The 15,959-nt window shown below is 25.4% G+C and overlaps 2 protein-coding genes across 6 annotated transcripts in view; one reads left to right on the forward strand and one right to left on the reverse strand.

Moving 5' to 3' along the window:
* LOC126904117 (uncharacterized) overlaps positions 1-15,959 on the reverse strand; it is a 32,808-nt gene that overhangs the window by 947 nt on the left and 15,902 nt on the right. For 3 of the 5 annotated variants that reach the window (XM_050682842.1, XM_050682843.1, XM_050682841.1), the window contains 5 exons: positions 12,877-13,006; positions 11,465-11,673; positions 8,288-8,423; positions 6,384-6,523; positions 5,677-5,872 (listed from right to left, as the gene is read on the reverse strand). In XM_050682842.1, coding sequence (XP_050538799.1) covers positions 5,677-5,872; positions 6,384-6,523; positions 8,288-8,423; positions 11,465-11,673; positions 12,877-12,952 — 757 coding nt within the window. In that variant the 5' untranslated portion in view covers positions 12,953-13,006. Of the gene's footprint in view, positions 1-4,027; positions 4,372-5,676; positions 5,873-6,383; positions 6,524-8,287; positions 8,424-11,464; positions 11,674-12,876; positions 13,007-15,068; positions 15,200-15,959 lie in introns of those variants that run through there. The other 2 variants (XM_050682844.1, XM_050682845.1) reach the window with 2 other exon arrangements.
* Positions 1,516-5,604, forward strand: LOC126904118 (uncharacterized). Its single transcript, XM_050682846.1, has 3 exons — positions 1,516-1,708; positions 2,383-2,503; positions 4,460-5,604. The coding sequence occupies exons 1-3, from the start codon at positions 1,685-1,687 to the stop codon at positions 5,077-5,079; spliced, it is 765 nt and encodes a 254-aa protein (XP_050538803.1). The 5' UTR covers positions 1,516-1,684; the 3' UTR covers positions 5,080-5,604.

Below are 15,959 nucleotides of genomic sequence, written 5' to 3' on the forward strand. Positions count from 1 at the left end.
ACGTTATTATGACATCATGTAAATTTAGTATTTTTCCACGGGGACCGGTACCTTGGTGTCGTATATACGATTTGAAGCAACGTGTTCCTTGTCTGCTGTAGTGTAGTTTGTAATTTGTTTCTATGGAAATGAACTAGAGGAATCGGATGTGCCACGAATACGGTTTTGGATTTAACGGAAACAAAAATAAGCAGAAGAGGAAAAGTTTTGGTAAAACAAATAACACTAAACAAATAACATACATGCGAGTGTGTATATAAAGCAAAGGGAGTGAGTATAAAGAAACTGCTCTTTTCATTGTGCGGTAATTTTTGATGTTACTGTTGAGCAGTCCTATACCTTATCAGTTAATTTTAATTAAAATTAGAATTGAGGACTACGCAAATCTGTATTTGTAGAACAAATATAGTATGAGTATAGTATAGTGTAGTAATATATTATATTTCTAGTATGAGAAAAAGTTTCTTAGAACTTCATTACTTATTTCTTTCATTTAGATAGGTTTAGTCAAGTTGGGACGGTAAATTCACTTTAGAACTTATGACCATTAAACTGCTATATGAAAATAAAACTTTTGATTGTATTACCTTCATAATAATTATGAAGGTAAAAATATCAAAAGTTATTATATAACCAAAATATATTATTATTACAGTATGCAAGTATAGACCCTCCCCTGAAATTTTTTAATAACACATTCATTTCAAAAACCTAATGTATATATATATATATGTTGTTTTTTATTTAATTTCCGAATGTTATATAAATTCAAAATACTGCAGTATTTATTAATTATTGTTTGTTGATCAAACGTTAAAAAAATTCAATAAATTTTATTTCTTTTATCAAATAAAATGTTATTTGATAAATTATGTTTATGTGCATACTGCCTATAATTAAAATATAGTGTTGGTAAAATTATCATAATTTTTTTCTGATAAAATTTGATAACTACATTAGGGACTTTGTATCAAGACGGGTCTTGGCGATCTGTGATATGCGAAACACCGCAACCTGCGCTACCTTTGTCATCCACGAAAGTATATTCGTTATTGTATTTTACACGATTATCAACCATTAAATTATCTATTTTACATATTAGTATTTTGTTTTATAGAAAATGTTTATTATTTTTTAGTAATTATAACGAATAAATAACTGAACTAAAGGGTAGTAATTACAATAATCATCTGTCATTGAATCATATTTTTCAATGGTATCAAATTAATATTTCACTTAGCTGGAGATATATACGAAATACTTAAGATTATTATAAAATACCATCAAATAACAAGCCATTGTTATTACATAGTCGTGAAAAATGTTCTTAGGAAATGTTTAACCTTAAGTTTCAGTTGTTTGTTATTTTTAGTAAAGGAATTTTGTTGAACTTGATAGTATCACTAGTCGTGTAGATAACATTAGATATTATTAATAAATAAGTACAATAGACTTACTAAAGTACAGCATATGAAAAAAAAATAGATTAGATAACGGATATTGGTTATAATGAGTGTAAACCGAGGAACTCTTATTAACACTAACATAACAAGACATGATCTCAATTGTGTTTATTTACTTAAATTAAATTATCTTACTTGTTTAATTAATTACATCTGCTTTAGAATATTTTAGTGTTATAATATTTGAACAAAAAGATTTAAGTATAAATTAGCTCTTCAATATGAAAAATAATAAGTTTCTATTTGTAAGTATTATAAAGGCATAAGTTTCACCAATCAATTAATAGAATAATATAATTTTGTATTCAAGAAGATTTAGTTTTTTAAATTAAAATTATTGATAGATATTTTTATAAATGAAAAAAAACTGTTACTATTTTTTATAAATTTGTTAAATCAATTAATTGAGCAAGTCTTTTTAATAAACCGAGAGTCAGTTATTTTTTCAATTATTTATTTTATTCTAAAAATAACTCAATTATATTTTGATTAAACATATTTAGATATATTTCAAATCCATTATATACTGTAAATTTGTGCATACATTTCGCTCTTATAAATATCATTTTAAATGTATCAATAAATTGTGTTATACATTTATAAATTCATATTGTATCAAATGTAGTTAAATAATTATATTGACTATAAATAAAATTATATAAACTTAGACTATATAATTATAAATAGACTAATGAGCCAACTATATTGGATTATTTCAATATAAAGGAATACTACTGTAAGGATACTAAGTATCATCTCCAAAGTAATTTTAACTATATAAGAGTTATATAGTTGAAATTATTTCGTAAAGATTTTTCAAAACGATTTTCATAATCTTATATTTGGTAAACATTAAATTCTAAAAAACAATATTGCTTTGTTACTATATTTATTAAATACGATATGTACCATACTTTAGATTTTTTGTGGACTGATAAGTATAAATTGTGTAAAATCTGATTTTATAAGTTCAAAAGAGGATCTAAAACAATGTTTGATTCAAGTTGGAATATTAGAAGAAAACCCATTTATGGATACAGGTAATAATATTTTAAAACAATTTTTAGTGTACTATAAATTACTAAAGAAAGAGATTCTATGACTTAGAAGAGGCCTTTTCAATTTTAAATACGCTCCTGATTATACATTTAATTTATTCGATAAAATTTGTATTATTTCATAATAATGTGATAATTCTGAATCTGAATATACAAAAATCACAAACCATAATACTTATAAATGATTTATTGGATAGAGTCATAATATTTTAATATATCACAAATTGAATGAATCGTCTCTTATATTGTTGACGTTGTGTAAGAAGTGATTAAGTTATAATTTTATTATTATTTATTAGGAAAAATGCTTTTCTGGGAAAATGACTTGGCATGCTCAGATTTTCTAAATTGTTTTTTTCAACAAAAGTACTCGGTTACGAGATACCGGTAAAATTATTGGCGAAGTTTGGAAAATTTTTTCCGCTCGTAGCAAGCGTTTTAAAATTTCGACAGTTTTCAAGAAAAACGATTGCCGACAACAACGCTTTACGACTTAAGGTTTGAAATTTTCATCAGACGCGCTTAATGACATTTCTGAGATATCATACAAAAATCAATTCAATGCTGTCATTTTTCTCTGCTTTACGACTTTCTTTTTTTTAAGTCCACGCGCANATCAATTCAATGTTGTCATTTTTCTCTGCTTTACGACTTTCTTTTTTTTAAGTCCACGCGCATGGTGTTGATATGAGCAATGACTCATTTCTGCGCATATGTTTATTATGATCATTAATTTGTAAAATATGAATTTTTATGACGATTTAATTTTCTATTCAATTCATTATTAATTAATTTATTGTTGTTATATAAATTGATCGTGTTAGTTATAACTATCTTTTTGTTTAATATTATGTTTAGTTTATTAAGCATACATTTATTAAGATACTTTCTGTCGATTTCTTTTAAATATGTTTATAATACAAATTTATTGATATATTTAATCCTGTTTATTGTTATATTTATCTTTTGTTTGAACTTTTGCTTTATAACTTACTTTTTTCGCTTGGATTTTTTTTTGTCCACCCAGAATTTATATTAAAATATTATTTTGCACTTTCGCGTAGCACTATATTTTGTATATTTTATCAAGGAATGTTATTTGTTATACAAAAATTTTAGTGTGGTTTAAAGTATATAAGTTTGTACATCCATTATCAGAATAGTACAGTATTAAGAATCTTATTTATCTCATATATGATGTATAAGTCTTTGAGTTTATCGTAATAATTGGGATCCATCTATGACAACTATACTGTCCAACGTCAAATCACAGTAAACAATATTTTTATCAAAATTAAATTTTTTATTTAGTCCCAGTTAATAAAACCTGCCGAATTTTTTTATAATCATTCTGTAATATGAATACAATTATTATAATTAGAATATTAATAATTATTGTGTATACCAGGGGCGTATTTAAGGGGGATATTGGTGATTGTTCGCCTTCTGAGAAATAAGGATCTAATAACCTTATTTTGATCATCACTTTGATTTTTAGCAAAAAAAAATTCTATAGCATTTTTAACAAAGAAAAAAAATAAATACCCTACTAAAATAATTTCTGAATACGCCCATGGGGAATACCTCATTAACAAACGTCAATCTTATACCCAATACATATTGTCTTTTTGAATTTTCTTGATTTTAATCATTAAATTTTTAATATATTTTTGTTACACCGATTCTGATGTAATATTTATCCTACAAAACACATATAGTGCCCGGCGTAGCTGAGTACTCCTACCGGAATCAGTGGCCTACTTATGAGGATGGCCCAAAGAGGCTTACGTGCTGAAGGCGTTCGAGGCTCATAGGTCCCCAGGTCTGGGTTCGCCCCAGCTAGGCGAAACCTAATCAAATAATAATAAAATAATAAATAATAAATATTCAATGTTTTTTTATTGAATAAAATGTATTAAATAAAAATAATTTTTTCAGATATGATTATGGGCCAAGATTTTATAACATCAATAGAATACTTTTACAATAAATACAATTCACAGAAATATGTCAAATCCGAAACTGACGAAACTCGTTTTACACAAGTAGATAATGAAAATGAAAAAAAAGCAACTGATACACAAACACCAGAAAAAGAAAGTATTCATCGAGACTTGAGAAAAACATTTAAGGTAAGTAATGATATAAGGGAAATAAGTAATGAGTCGAAAATTGAAAATAAAAACGTTATAATAATTGAAGAGAAACTAAGTAAGAATACAAAAAATACTAAAGATAAAAGAGATACTAAAAATTGTAAAAAAAATATAAAAAATAAGGAAGGAAACAATAAATTTGAAGATCAGGAAAAAGAAAATGTACAATTTGAAGAGCGTCAAAAGAAAATTATGCACATGAAAAAAGATAAAAGAAATAAGTTGATTAAAAAACTTTCAAAAGAAATATGTGGTTACTGGGATTCAAAAAGACTTGAAGAATTATTTAAAACAGAAAATCCAGAAAAACCATTTAAAGCATGTGCTTCTAAGATACATAAATGTTCAGCAAAATTTTTAACAGGAAATGAGTTTTACTTGGCAGGAAACAGTGGAAAGTAAAATTGCTTATTATTTTATCATTATGTTATAAAAAAATCTATTTATCTATACATAATTAAAATATAGAAAGAAAAAGATAAGCGTATTCTACATCATTGATATCATAAGTTTTTAAATGTTAAAAGAAGTAACTTTAATTGTGTGGTTTATTTATATTTTATTATTAAACGAAATATAAGTTATTAGAAATATATTCACGCATTTTATAAAAAGATAATTTATTTGTTAATTTAAATTGTTTTTGCAATGGCGTACGAAGGATTTTTTTTTTTGAGGAAGGGCTTAAAAACTTTTTTTTTTTTGCTTATAATGTAATAATTGGTCAATAAGGGAACTTAGCCCCTTTATCCATCCTTTAGGGTACGCCACTGTGTACTTGTACTATTAAACTAATATTTGTAAGAATCTTTTCTGTATATTTTTATACTACTTCGGATGTGAAGTCTACAAATCGAAAATGAATGAACAAATTTGTATTATATATAAAATTTTGCAGAATATGTCTATAAAATGGTAAATAACATTTTTATGTAGTAATTAAGATTTAGTTTTTAAATTAGCTTAAAATTAAAAATATTTTTGAGTAATTTCACATACCTAATAATACCGTATCATATTTATATTCTTTCGGTGGCGGAGATGCTTTTGGTCGACCAATATTGATGACAGCCTGACATGTCACTTTAATTTTTCCATTTTTAAAATAATCATCATTTGTTGATAAATTTAACATGGATACTGTGACATATAAACCATTGTATAGTTTTTCTGTATGTTCATAGCTAGGCTTGATCTATCAGGAAAAAATGATTTATTGATATATATCAATATTAATATTAATATTTATTGATTTAATTGAATTTAAAATGTCTTCTAATTTTTTTTCACTCTAAAATGTATTGTAACTATTGTGTATTATGACTGGGATAATCTTAATTTAATTGTTGTGATTATTTTAATAGGAGAATGTGACGCAAGACTATGACTCTCTTAATATATATATATATAATATTTCAGTGTAGAATATTTAAGTTATTTTTATAATAAACTTATATTTGATATTTTAATTAAATTAATTTTTGTTTGTTTAAAATGAATAAAATAGAAAATATTGTTTTCCTCGGTTTTTTCCACGTGTAAAACATGCAATCAAGATGTCCCTGGTTTGCCCCACTTTATACAGTGACGTACTCAACAATTATTTTTTGAACGGAGAGTGCAATGCCTTTAACGTTTTTTAGGTATGTTATATTATTATTATATTTATAGAAATATTAAATAATATGTTGAAGTTTGGTAAATACCTTGTCGTTATTGACGTACCAACGAAGCTTAGCAGCTGGATATGATTTTCCAGACGTACAATTAAGATAAACTATGTCACCGGACTTATAGATGCCATTACCTCCTAGAATTCTTGGCAAATCTTTTAATTTCGGTAAACCTTTATAAAAATAAATAAAAATATTACAATCTAATATCGCGTTAGTGTTATTAAATCATAATTGAATTACTGTAATGAAATAAAATACAAGTTTCGAAAAACTTCTAGAATAATTTTTCTACATAAATAGTTATCAATTTTAATTACTTTTCTGACCAACAATTATTTTATTATTTTTTACAAATATATATCGCTCATTCGGAGTGATGTTTACATTATTGTCAATCTTTTTAATTATCAAAAGCGCACTTGTGACGCCAAACAGACGGCAGGATAAAAAAAGTTAAATTCTTAAGAAAAACTAACCTCGGTTCACCACTTTCTCACAAGTTTAATATAAAAGGGCTAGGAAAATTAGGAAAACAATGTCATCCACAAAGCGAATACGTGCATATGTTGGCCATTTATTTTTTATCCATTGGTCTTGGTTTTAGATATAATGATCTATGCTCATTTCAATGAAAAGATTGAATAGTTAGGGCGACAATTGGGATCCTGTCTCACTCCTTCTTTATTTTTGCTTCTTTTACCGATTCATTTACATTTATTTCTGTTGTTTGATCCTTATATACGTCGAAAATGAGCCGTCTATCTTTTCAATTATTTTTTCAGTTGTTCAACTGGGATGTCGTCAATTACTGTAGCTCTTTTGTCACTGTATTGAATTTTTTATTAGAAAAATAATTTTTTGTTTCAAGCTAACTCTGTTAAAATATGTATAGAGATAATAATATTTTTAATAATCATAAGTTATTAGCAGATTAATATGAAAAAATAAAAGATGCGTTACAACCGTAGAAGTGTATTTTTGTATACCTTCTACTATTATTCTTATGACATACCCTACTATTTTGTAGATAAAAAATTCATGAACGAAACACAACATTAGCTACATATATGATATAACATCTAAATAAAGAACTCTATTTATATTATGAGTACTGTGTATATAAATTAAACGAGTTTGATACCTGTATATTTCTTTGGTGTTTATTTTTTCTAATGTATCAAAAAACTATTTTCCCTTGTACATTTTGGTCATTTAATGTATTTTATATTTTTAACGTTCTACACAAGGGAGGGAAATTCACAAGTTAAACATTTACCGTCTAGGAAATATTTTTAAAAAGACTCATAAATTATGCAAGTAACCATAATATTAATAATAATGATAAAAACAAAAATAAATTATTTTAAGTGAAAATAAACAGTGTCGGAATACATTTCAAAAACGATACGCATAATGAATGTGACCTGTATAGTATTGAAGAGCACTAAACGTAATTAATATTAACGAATATACTATTGAGGTTTACTTAAGATACTGATGTACTCGATTTCATGACATTCTCAATACACTGTTTTCTCGTGATTTGGGTGTACTTTACATATCATGATTTTCATTAGAGATACATTATTGTAAATAGAGAAAATTTATGTACAACTATTTTTTAAATAATAAGCCATTTAATATGATTTATTATTATAAGAATGCATTAACATGAACAAACATACATACATAATAATAATAAGGATAAAATAAAATATCATAGATAAATCTATGATGTTTATCATAAGGTAAATTTAGTTTTAATTTCATACTGAACATGTAATTCTTCACATATCTATGAATATGTGCTTATTTATCAGTAGCTTAAAAAAGAGATAGATTAAGGATAGTTAAGTTTTTTTACAGATTTTTTGTTTGTTAATTAGTTTTTATTAGTGAATTATAAAAAATATGTTTAATAATTGGTTACTTACTTACGATGGCCATTTTTGATTCTGCGTGGACAGTTGTAAAAAATGGCGCTTCAGCTGACACTTCACATTTGTACTCCCCATTCATTAGCAAGTTTGCATATCTTAATGTAACTTTTTTACTGTCTGAATGTGCGTTCTTTATAACATTTTTAATATTTTAGTATACATTTTTTATATAGGAATAGTTCCATTTTGTATTATATAGGATGGTCCCTCATATTCTGACAACTTCAATAAGTTTTAATGCTGACAATGTTTTGTGTTACTTTTTTTCAATTATTGTTATTTACAATGTATTGGGACCATAAAAATTTTATAATAAATAATAATTTTGTTATTTATTAAAAATAATAATTTTCTTTTTAATTTACAAAAAAAATTAACTGTATGAAATATTATAATATGGAATATTTATTGTATTTTATATGTTATATTTTATTTTATTAGAGCGTTTTTATACTTTTAAGTTACTTTTACAAATTGTAATAATTTTTGAAAAATTCAAATATTCACAAACAATACCTTGAAACAGTTTTTTATATTATTGGTAAATTAAAAAAAAAATTTTTTTCAATAATTAAAATACTGTATATTTGATAAATAAAAACCCAGCACAGTGAGGTGGCGGCACAGTGGGGTCGTGGCATAATTGGGTCTAGTATAGATGATATCTGACAGTGATTTAAATCACTATCATAAAAAACGCTTCAATGCAAATCTGTAGATAGTGTTTAATTTAAAAAAAAAAATTTGTTAAAATAGCTTATTTTTGAATACGGTAGCCATTTGAGCATAGAAGATAGGTCGTCGGGACAAATGTTTTTTTTTTCATTTGATAGTATATAACATAACCTTTGATTTGATATATGTCTAAAGGACACAGTATTCCCGGAACATTTTCAAAAGTTCAGTTGAAAAAGATCTATGTTTTTTACAATATTTCAAGTTTTTAACGCCCCCTATATAAGGGGAAATTGTCAAATTTTAATAAAAAGTATGTTAAATGAAAGATGTACTTATAATGTATATAGAAAAAAAAAATTTGTGCTGATATATACATTTTTCAAAAAGTTATAGCATTTTTAAGTTGAAAATTTAAAATCGAAAACCGAAAATTTTAACAAAAAATAGTGTTTTTTTAACTACGGCAGCCGTTTAAATATAGAAGATAAAGTGTCGGGACAAATTTGTTTTTTTCATTTTATAGTACATAAAATAAGCTTTAATTTGATATATGTTTGAAGGACGCAGTATTTCCGGAACATTTTCAAAAATTAAGTTGAAAAAGTTAATTTTTGTAAAAAAGTTGCTATTTTAAATCCCCCCCAATGAGCAGGCTAAGTGATAGATTTTCAAAAAAATGATATTAAATGAAAGGTAAATATCTAAGGTTTTAGTATAAAAAAATTAATACTTTCTCAGCTTCGCATCGAAGCTAATATAGATTATGTCACATCAAAAAAATACAATTTAATTCTATGATTTAGTTTAATTTGAAAACGAATTAACAAATTTGTAGACTAATGAATTACTTTTATTGATTGTAGGTAATTTACTATAAATGGTCGTTTAGTCTTGTAAAACATTTGATAGTTTTCAACTTCTAAGTACAAACTTAGCGAAAAGGAAAAAAACATTAAAGATTGTCACTAGCAATAATTTCTTTGTATAAAACACTGTTAGGTAGTGTGTAATCACATTACATTAGTTAAGGGAAAACACGTAAAAGTTTTTAGTGGTTTTTGTTAAATATTAAACTATTGATTAATGTATCAATCATCATTAACATTAGTGTCACAACTGCTTGGATTCATAAAATTTATACAACATTAGAAATTGAAATAATAAAATAAGTCCATTTATAAATGTTGATTACTAAAGAAAAAATTGTTTTTAAAAATTTATGTTTATAAAATTTTACTTATATAAATAAAAAAAATAGTAAACATTTTTTGTTCTGGAGGGATGTAAAGTAGAAAATTTAAATATAGATGAGCGTAGTAAACTGCTTTTATAAGCAACTATCAAGTATTAATAACGTCTTTTTAAAAGACCTACGTTGTTTTTACTTCTCTTAAGACATTATCAATAATTTTTATATGTAAAAAGAAGAAAAAATTCGAAATTTTAGATGTAAAATTTAATTTAATGGATCATGATTCAAAGAGCTATATTTATGTTTTATAATGACATATTAGACCTTAGTAATTGGGTTCAATATTACCCTAAAACGCATTAAATGAACTACTTTTTTCTATCTGCGAACAAAAAGAATTTACTACATACCAGATCATTTTACCTTAGAAATAAGCTAGTTAAGAAAAAAATAGTAAATTCTGTACGTCTATTGATTAGATTTAGTGTCCATTTGGGAATGTCAAAGTTATTTACGATATCCATTAAATTTAAGTGTTATTGGTAGACGAGTCTTGTTTGTTTAAGTCTATCTATATATTATTTCTAAAAAGCTAAAAAGTGTTAACTAATCATTACACTAATCACTTCAATAACATCGCTAAACTTGATTTACTAGTTTAAGAATGAAGACATTTTTTGTAAACATTTCATTATTTATAACTTTAATCTATATAAGGTTTATTTTTTAAAGAGTTAAACAATGTGTATATTTAAGTATTAGAATAAATGTTTGATAAATAGAAACTTAAAAAATGACGATTTAAATATTTATAAGTATAAATCGATCGTTACAAAAAATTATTAAATGATTAATCAAGTATACGGGTAACTAAAGTATTTTTAAGTAATACAATTTTAATATGCTTATGTTTGTTAATTATAAAAACGTTAAGGAGTTAGTAGAACTTTTATACTTTACATGTAATTAAAATGATATTAAATTTATTTTTTGGCGTGGCTATGCTTTGTCAAATCAATAGAGGGTGGGGTAACTTGATGAGCTAGTAATTAATAGCATTAATACATAGATGTATTTATTTTTATTATTAAGATCTGAATTATAGCTCATCAGATTTTTACCATTAATAAGTGGTTGGTAATAGTTTTTTGTTATCTTTTTTCGAATTTAAAAATAAATAGTTTAAAGAAAATAAAGAGATTCTATTATAAAAATAAATAATAAATATTTTTCTGGTTATAAGTTCATGTTAAAAAGTTCTTGATATTTAAAAAATATTATTTATGAAAATAAATACTTACATCAACTGTTATTCCATCCATATGATAACTATGTTTGAGATGTATTGAGGATGGAACAAAGCGGTAAAATTCTTCATTATCTTTGTACCAAGTAACTGAGTATAAGTTGTCCATTTGCATGTCATAATCACAGAACAGCTGAACCGAATCACCCATGAATATAAATGCAGGAATCTTTACACCAAGCATTTTAACAGCTCTGGCAAGTTCTAAAAAAATACAATTAAAAAAGAATGTCTTAAACGATTTATTTAATATTATGATAGTAACAACGAAAGAAGAACCTATTAACACTGTAGCTACAATTTAAGTATAAATATAATTTTAGTTGTAATTGATATTACTATTTTTAAAAACATTTTATAGCGTCTAAAAAATCGATTATTTTGTTGCTTATAATACAATTTTTAATATCTTCTAGTCGAAGTAATTACAAGAAATACTTTATTTATTTTATTAAAAGTTTGTTTTTGTTTTGTAATAACTAAAAATTAACCATAAAAAAAAATGTCATCATCAAATATTTTAACCTTATAATAAGTATCAAACTAACATCTACATGCAAAGAAATTGTTAGTTATTTTAACCCCCAAGTATGTTTGTAGTCATACACAAACTTTGTTATAGAATAGTATAATAACGTAGAAATACTATTCGTTTTATGGGGAGGGTTGACACCTCCTAATCACACAAACATGACACAAAAATCGATCAAATTGGTCATTTTTCACGATTGTTATATTTTGAGACAGTTTAACAAATAAAAACAAATCATAGTATATTTATTACCTTCTTTTTTGTGTATTGAAGTCAAGAAAATTGAGAGTCATTTTTTAAAACCTTAGGTATATGTCTTCAATTAGATTTAGTTCGGAACTTTTTGACGTATTAACTGACAAAATTGATGCTGAAGAAACTGAGCACACGAGATCACAGATATACATGGTCAAATGATTTTATGGTTATATAAATTAAAAAAGGAAAACAATCATACTAATTTTTTGAAATAAAATGAAAACTCAAAGTATGATAGCCTGTGCATATGTTATATTCTAGTGAAACCCATATTATTTAGATGCATTATGAATATAGATAATTGATATTTCTTCTATTGGCGGCCGATTAAAATTCAATATGCGTATAATACAAAGCGTGTACAGAATCCCACTGTATTGTTTAGCTACTTTATATAAGTAACATAACAAACTTTTTAAATTAATTCGAAAAGGGTTTATTTTGTATAAATAAAGAATATTAAAAGTTGGTAATTTTATTCTATTATGAAGAGAAGTTTTTACATAGTGAACAGTTTATTTATATAGTTTTTAATATAGTTATTAGTAAAATTTTAGCTTATTGTTACATTCTAACAAAATATGTTGTGCAAATAATCATTGTGTTTCAATACTTACCACAGGGTCCCGCAATTAAAAGTGTCAACACAACCCATGTAAACTTAGGCAACTGGACTAGCTTGTTTTTCTTCATTATGTTTTAAGGTCAAAACAATTCTTCGTTATTTTAATTAGCTCATTGTATCCACTATGAAATTAAAATAATTTAAATTGAAATATTAGTTAGGAAAATCAACTTTAGGTAAAAGTTACAGCTAAATTACATTTTAATATAAAAGTTTTGTCATATTTTCGAATTAAAGACAAAATATCGTACAAGGAATATTAAAATATACTTATAATATAGTTGGAATTTATTATTTGGGTTACTCATTTTTAAATCAATAATGTTAAAATATCTATATTCGTATTAATATTTTGTCAAAGATTAAATTATCAAAATATTATTAAATAATAAACTAATATTACATTTTTGTTCGTTCTTGTTTCTTTTAACAATTTAAGTAATTTAGGTCAAAAATAATTCAGGGCATCATATTAATTTTTTTCTCAAATAGTTTAGTAATTTAAAAAGTGGGTTTGATTTAAAACAAAAAACCCAGCACAGTAGGTACGCCGCAAAAGTTGGTACAAATATAGAAGATGATATCTGAGAGTGATTAACATCTCTACCATAAAAAACGGTTCGGTGCGAATCTGTTAAATATTTTGTTGAAATAGTGTATTTTTAAGTGTAGTAATAAACTTTAATACATGTAATAACTAATACATATACAATAAAAATATATTACCAAAACCGTCTTCTTTTGTGGATATGATAAATAAAAAAATAATGCCTTTTTTATACAAAACTCTACTTAACTCTTACACATCCATAAAATGCCCACGTAAAAGACTCTATTACATTGACCAATGAAATTCAACAGAACATATTTTAAAAATCTCACCAGTGATCGTTAAATAACATTTGAAAATTATAGTAAACCATTCTTTAAAAAAACAAGTTTGCTATTGGATATCATTTATATAAAATCTATGCCGTTACATATTTCATTTTTAGTCAATGGGATTTAAAAGAATTCCAACACATCTATCTTCAGTCAAACACTTTAGGCGGAACAACTATTTCAACGCATAAACACACATTGTTGTTTGATTTGTTTATTTATCTATTATTTTTACACACTACACATTATAAAATCTATTAAGTTACATCGCATTGTGTTTATTGCTTATTGAAGGGCCATAACCTAGTTGACACGCAATACTTACACAATAATATCGTAATAAAAATTTTAAATAACCATAGGAGTTCTCCTAAGTATTTCACCTCTTGTCGACTAGCTAATGTGATCTCAGTCGTTTTCTGAAAGGAAATAGTGCGGACATTCGGAGAATAGGACACTAACATAACTATTGCATAGAAAATTTATAGTACAGTTGCATCTAATCTATATCATCCTTTAGGTGATTGAAAAGATGTAGGCCACATATCATAAAGGTATTTATATCTATTTTGCATAGAGATAACAATTATATTTGAGATTTCACGTTTGCATAATCAGCTATGAAATATAAATGTATATTGGAGTCTAAATATTGTATTAATTAGCCAATTGGAAAGTGTCTCTCCACTTTTCAAACAGCCAGTCTAGTTTGAAGTGCTGGACGCTACTATAATCTATTAATTAATATTATACCTTAGATCACTCTCTGGAAGATTGAAAAACTGGTAGCCACTTATCAATAGTTATTGCACAGGACAGTCATGTTATTTACAATCGTATTATTTGTTTTACTAACTTTTAAGTTGTAAATAATTACTTTACTATAAAATACTACACAGAAGGTGGTCAAAGAGCATAATATATATATATATACAAAAAGGGTTTACATAAAATCTCAAAAGGATATTCAATTCGATTTTAACCTTGGGTAGATTTAATATAGAGTTGTACTGGCGAAACAGTTACATACGAATTAATATAGTAATAAAGTCGCGTAGTTTTAAGTGCGTTTATGGGCGTATATGTATATATATTAGTAATTATTAATAGTAAATCAACTACAAGAGTCATCACAACTGAATATTTGTCTTACCAAGATAATTAAAATGAAAACATTTATTAGTATAATAAATTTATAATAATAACTTCATAGAAGAATTTTAAGTAATAAACAATTAGAGTAAGATAGGTAGTCGGAAATGAACTGACTAAAATAGTTGGATAAAAAAACGCCATACTCACAAATTCGTGTGTACAATATTTTTATGTAAGAGCCTCAAATAGTAACCTTTCGTTGCCCTTTTATCCTATATTCACATACATTAGATGTGCTTCTGTAGGCACACGTACCTCGAGATCCTTTCACTTTGATTCTATTATTGTCGGTGACCGTTTGTGACCGACCAACCCAAAATACAACCGTGTTTTACTTTTCGTTTATTACATAAGTCAAATAACTAATAGAAACAATATTGTCGGGACATTTTTCTTATTTTCATCTATAGTAATATTAAAACGTTTTATTTTGATATAGATTTTGAATAGTCAAACGTCCAGAAATATTTTCAAAAGTTAAAAATAAAGTAATTTTTTTTGTAAAATATGCCAGTATATTTACATTGATATTTAAAATACCTCATAGTAGAACAATTTTCGAAAATTATTATTAGCTTTGATGCGATGCTGAGAAGGTATTGGTTTTACTAAGATGTGTTTATTTTTTTTGTGTCTGTTACCACTTTTTCTCAGCTCTCATCGAACGGATTTCTTTCAACGATACGTCAAAAGATCACAAATCGTATCTAGTCGAAGACATTACCCTTAAAAATTGAAAAAATTTCCCTGGTTCCCCGTAAATGGGGGAAACCTCCAAAAAAATAACAAATTTAAAAATCGCTAATTTTCGAAATTTTCTAAATTTTTTTACTAAAAACTGCCGTAACTTTTTCAAAAATGAACATATCAATATCATTTTTTTTATAGATGCTTGATGTCTTTACCTATCATTTGAAATATAATTTTTGTGAATCTGACACTTAACCTTCCCACAGGGGGGATTTAAAATGACAACTTTTTCAACTTAACTTTTGAAAATGTTTCGGAAGGTCTGACACTTTTATATATATCTTAAAT

The sequence above is a fragment of the Daktulosphaira vitifoliae genome, unplaced genomic scaffold (assembly GCF_025091365.1).
Source record: "Daktulosphaira vitifoliae isolate Bord-2020 unplaced genomic scaffold, ASM2509136v1 Scaffold_4, whole genome shotgun sequence".
Taxonomy (NCBI): domain Eukaryota; kingdom Metazoa; phylum Arthropoda; class Insecta; order Hemiptera; family Phylloxeridae; genus Daktulosphaira; species Daktulosphaira vitifoliae.